Below are 4,494 nucleotides of genomic sequence, written 5' to 3' on the forward strand. Positions count from 1 at the left end.
GGTGAGAGCCCGCGCCGCGGCCGCGCCCCCGGCCCCAGCCCTCGGGGCCCGGCTTTCCCGGGGGTCGGGCCCGCAGCCCTCACGGGCCTCTGTCTGGTCTCCCGCAGGTTCTAGCGCGCGAGCACGCCTCGCAGAGACTCTTCGCCGACAAACTTCCCCAGCCCCTGGAAGACGGTGAGTGTTGCGCGGCTGCCCCTCCTCGCGTTCAGCCTGACCCGGGGCGTCGCCCCCAGATGCAGCCCGGCGCGGGGAAAGCGGCGGGGTGGGGGGTGGGGGGTGGGGGGCGGGTTTCCCGGGCGCCACGGGCTCGAGTCACTTCCGGTGCCCTGACCTTTATAGGAGTAAACAGACCCCCGCCATCTCCGCCTCCCTCCCGCCCAGGTGACTGCCTGACTCCAGAATCCCCCGCTTGGCTGAGACAGCGGTGGCCTGGGCTCCTTGGCTGGAGGGCGGGGTCGCAGCCCAGCTGCCTAGGCGACACAGAGTGCTGCCCCCAGAACTTGTCTCAAACTTGAAGGGGACCCTTTGGAGAGCCCTACTTTTCTCTCCGGAGCTGACAGCCGGAGCAGCTGCCGGGTTGGTGTCTGACCCAGCTGTGCTTTTTCCAGGCTTGAAGGCCCCGGAGTGCGCCAGCGGCATGTACAAAGAGACCGTCTACTCCGCCTTCAATCTCCTCATGCACTACCCGGCCCCCTCGGGCACGGGGCAGCACCCCCAGTCGCAGCCCCCGCTGGTAAGTGGCCCCAGCAGCCAGTGCCCATCCGGTGCCTGCTGTCTCGCTGACCAGGTAGGTGAGGCATGGAGGGGCAAGGAGTGGCTTTTGCCGAGGAGGAAATGGATGAGAATTCTGCTGGGCCCTCCTGGGCGTACTACCCCCAGTGAGATTTGAACAAAATGGGAGAGCTTTGCTGAAGAAGGAAGCCTGCCTTCGATCACCCTGACTGAGTGTGCTTGAGCCCAGAGCTTTACATTTCGCTCTGCAGGGAAGCCCAGAGCTGCACTGTTGGAGGGACGCGCAGAAAGTGTTCAGGAGAAACGTGGTCCCCTGAACTGTGCCCATGTTGGCGGCACCAGTGTGACCTTGTCGAGCAGGAATCTGCCCTCCATGTAGGTTTCAAGGAGGCTGACATGGTCTCCATGGCCAGAAGGGATTTCAAAAATGTGCATCTGATCAGTGGGGTTGGCGAGGAGCCGATGATTTTGTGAGTTAAATCTTTTAAAGTACCTGGGCTTTGAAAAGATCTCAGGATCATCACAAACTACATTTTTTTTTTTTTTTTTTTTTTGCGGAACTGGGGATTGAACTCAGGCCCTTGTGCTTGCCAGGGAAGTGCTTATTCCACTGAACCATCTCCCTGGACCCTACAGACTACACTTTTTATTCAGTGGTACAAATAATACAAAGAGTGAACCTGGTGTGGTGCACACCTATCATCCTAGCACTCAGGAGACCGAAACAGGAAGATCTCAGAGTCTGAGGCTAACCCAGGTTACATAGTAGACTATGCCTCTAAAGAAAATAGACAACAACCACACTCCATAAAGTATGAAGAGCTTATTCTTAATGTTTTAAAGGGCTGGGGAGATAGCTCAGCGCTCAGCAAGCTTAAGTGTCTGCCTATCAAGCGCAAGGTCCCAAGTGTGATCCCCAGTACCCCGCCCCAAATCTGAGTGTTTCAAAGCAATAGAGCTGCACTTTTGTTTTTTTTTTTTTTTTTTTTTTTTTGGTGGAACCGGGGATTGAACTCAGGTCCTAGTGCTTGCCAGGGAAGCGCTTATTCCACTGAGCCATCTCCCCAGCCCCGAGCTGCACTTTTTGTTTAAAAAAAATTTCTTGCTAGTGATTCAGACTGGTTAGTGTGAGGATGGCAGGAGGTCTCGAGGTGGATGTAAGATCAAATGTAGCCCAGCACAGGTAGACCGCAGGAGACCTGGGCACTGGTGTACCCCAAGAGGGAGGAGAGGGTCACTACAGAGCTGTTTCAGACCAGCTGTGCTGAAGGTGGTTCTGAGAGCTTTTTCCTGCTGATGCCGGGCAGAGGGGAAAAGACAGCTGCCCAGTGGCTGTCCAGAGCCCAAGAGAAAAAGCAGGGTAGTTGGTTAGCTCTTGGAAGGGACACCTTGCCCCTTGGACCATGTGAGAATGGTGGCTGTGGAATGGTTCTCTGACTCTGCCCCAGGGTGGCTTGGTGTCTGAGCTGTTGCCCTTCCATTTGAGTCTGTGAGGGTTGAGCTTTTTTTTTTTGAGGAACCGGGGATTGAACTCAAGCCTTTGTGCTTGCCAGGGAAGTGCTTATTCCACTGAGCCATCTCCCTGACCCTGGGGGGTCGAGCTTTGATCCCACCCTTGCCCCCTCAAGCAGCCACTTTCCGGAGGCCTGTGCCCTGCACTAGTAGGTGCTCACTAGAGGATTTTTGGGATCCCCTGCCAGGTATAGACCCTTGGCATTGGGGCCAGCTGACACAACCCTGCCTTTCTGTGCTGTGGACAAGGCAGGCTACGCTTGGTGTGGACCTGGGTCACCATGGTGACTGACCAGCGTGGAGGCCTAGGCCTGAGAAACTTCCTGGCAGGGCTAGAAGAAAGCAGTGCTCCTCGGGTTAGGCAAGGGAGTGCCCAGACCAGGGAGGACATCCTGTTGCCATAAGGTGTGGGTGACAAAACCACTTGTGTCCTTTGACCCACCCTGGTCAACAAGCAAACAAGTGATGGACCCCATAGTCAGCACTAGCACGCCCACCTGGCCGGGGTCATGGAGTTGGCAGCTTTAGGTCTCGCCCAAGCTGCAGCAGATGCCCATCTGGGTGTCGCGCCTTCTCCTGCCCCAGCACCCAGCTGCTGGACCTGGGAAGAGCACTCAGCATCAGCTGAGGTCACCATGCTGTGCCCTGCTTCGGCTGCTCTGTGGGCTGGGGATGGGGTGGAGGCAGGGGCCGATGTTGGAGTGGCCCTGGGTGCGTGAGAGGGAAGGCAATTTGGGGTCATCTTCTAAACCTGATAATTGCATTTCTAGGGACTGAACCCAGGGCTCTCCCAATGAGCTAAATTCCTGGTCCTTTTGTTTTCTTAATTTTTTGTGTTGAGGCAGTCATAAGTGGCCCTTGCTGGGTTCAAACATACAGTCCTCCTGCCTCATTCTCCCATAGTACTGGGATTACAGGTATGCACCATCATGCACAACCGATCAAAATAGATTGACCTGTTTTGGAAGCACGCTTATCAACTGGTTCCAGGCTTACATTTCTGGATCCAGGAAAGATCCGCTTCCAGGCAGCCAAGACCTTTTCCCAAGATCTCCAGAAAATCTGTCTTGGGAAGTTCATAGTGTACCCTTTCTCACACTCATCAGAGGTGGGCAAATGCAGGCACCTTCTAGCCCTTGCTCACAGGCCACGTCCTGCAGCCCCTTTGCCCTCTTGCCAGCCAGCCCTGCCTGGGGGTGTCAGGTGGCCAGCGCTGGAGCTGAGATGCTCAAGACCAATCACTGGGGCCTCCCCGCAGCAGGAAGACCCAGCCCGAGACCTTTTTTGGTCACGTGTGGGTTGGATGGCCGTGTAGCTGCCAACCTGGAGAACCCTGAAGTCCACCTTAGAGTCGCCAGAAGGAACGGCCTACGTGCCCAGCGCATAGCCAGCTGCCACGGTGCAGAGGGAGCTTTCCCACGAGGTTGCTTTTGTGGTGCTGGACTTGGAAGGTTTCTTTTGGGAGAGGGAAATTAGGTCAGAGTTTGTTCTGTGACTGGTGCTTTTCAGGCACGTAACATAGGCTCGTAGGCAGTTCCGGAAGAAGACCAGTAACCATTGTTTTTTGTTTTGCTTTGTTTTGTTTTCTCTGCTGTGAGACGTGGGCCTGGGCAGAGCGAGAAGCAGGTGGGCTAGCTTTAGGCTGGACTTGGGGGGATTCTGGGCTGTGTGAGATGTCACTGCTTAGGGAAAACGGAGACTGCTGTGTATGCAAGTCTGTGGGGGCTGGGCACAGTGTGGCCCCTTGTGTGGGCTCCACTTGGGGTCTGTGGCCTGGAAGGGTGCTGAGCCTTTTGCCATTTAGACAAAACATACAGAATAGACAGATCCATAGAGACAGGCAGCAGAGTGCTGGTTGCCGTGGCGGAGGGGGCGCAGAGCAGCATGCAGCGCCCTTGCTAGTGGATGCAGGGTTTCGCTTTGGGGTGGTGCCGGCCGACGTTCTGGAATCAGATAGTGGTGATGGTTGCACAATCTGACACATATACTAAAAGCCACTGAAAAGTACACTGTAAGATGGTGTGTTTTGTGGTGTGTGAGCTGCATCTCACGTTTTTTTTTTAGGCTGAGGTTTGGGGCCATGGCAGGGGTTGGGGCTGTGTTTCTGTCCCTGAGCCCCACGCATCGCGTTGCCTGGGTAGGCCCCGCCGGGACTTGGGGGCTGCTCCAGTGTGGGGCGCCTAGGGAAGCGTTAGGTTCCTGCTCAGGCTCATCCCTGAGCCCCCAGATTGACACCAGGTGAGGACTGTG

The 4,494-nt window shown here is 56.0% G+C and overlaps 1 protein-coding gene across 10 annotated transcripts in view; it reads left to right on the forward strand.

Moving 5' to 3' along the window:
- Nucleotides 1–107: 107 nt before the first annotated feature.
- Tcf7 (transcription factor 7) overlaps nt 108–4,494 on the forward strand; it is a 25,952-nt gene continuing 21,565 nt past the window's right edge. For 5 of the 10 annotated variants that reach the window (XM_023713254.1, XM_023713258.1, XM_023713256.1 and 2 more), the window contains exons 1-2: nt 112–174; nt 609–787. In XM_023713254.1, the coding sequence (XP_023569022.1) occupies nt 638–787 (150 nt within the window). In that variant the 5' untranslated portion in view covers nt 112–174; nt 609–637. Of the gene's footprint in view, nt 175–608; nt 788–4,494 lie in introns of all 10 variants that reach the window. The other 5 variants (XM_023713259.1, XM_023713260.1, XM_023713255.1 and 2 more) reach the window with 2 other exon arrangements.

This window comes from Octodon degus, unplaced genomic scaffold (assembly GCF_000260255.1).
Source record: "Octodon degus isolate 3935 unplaced genomic scaffold, OctDeg1.0 scaffold00029, whole genome shotgun sequence".
Taxonomy (NCBI): domain Eukaryota; kingdom Metazoa; phylum Chordata; class Mammalia; order Rodentia; family Octodontidae; genus Octodon; species Octodon degus.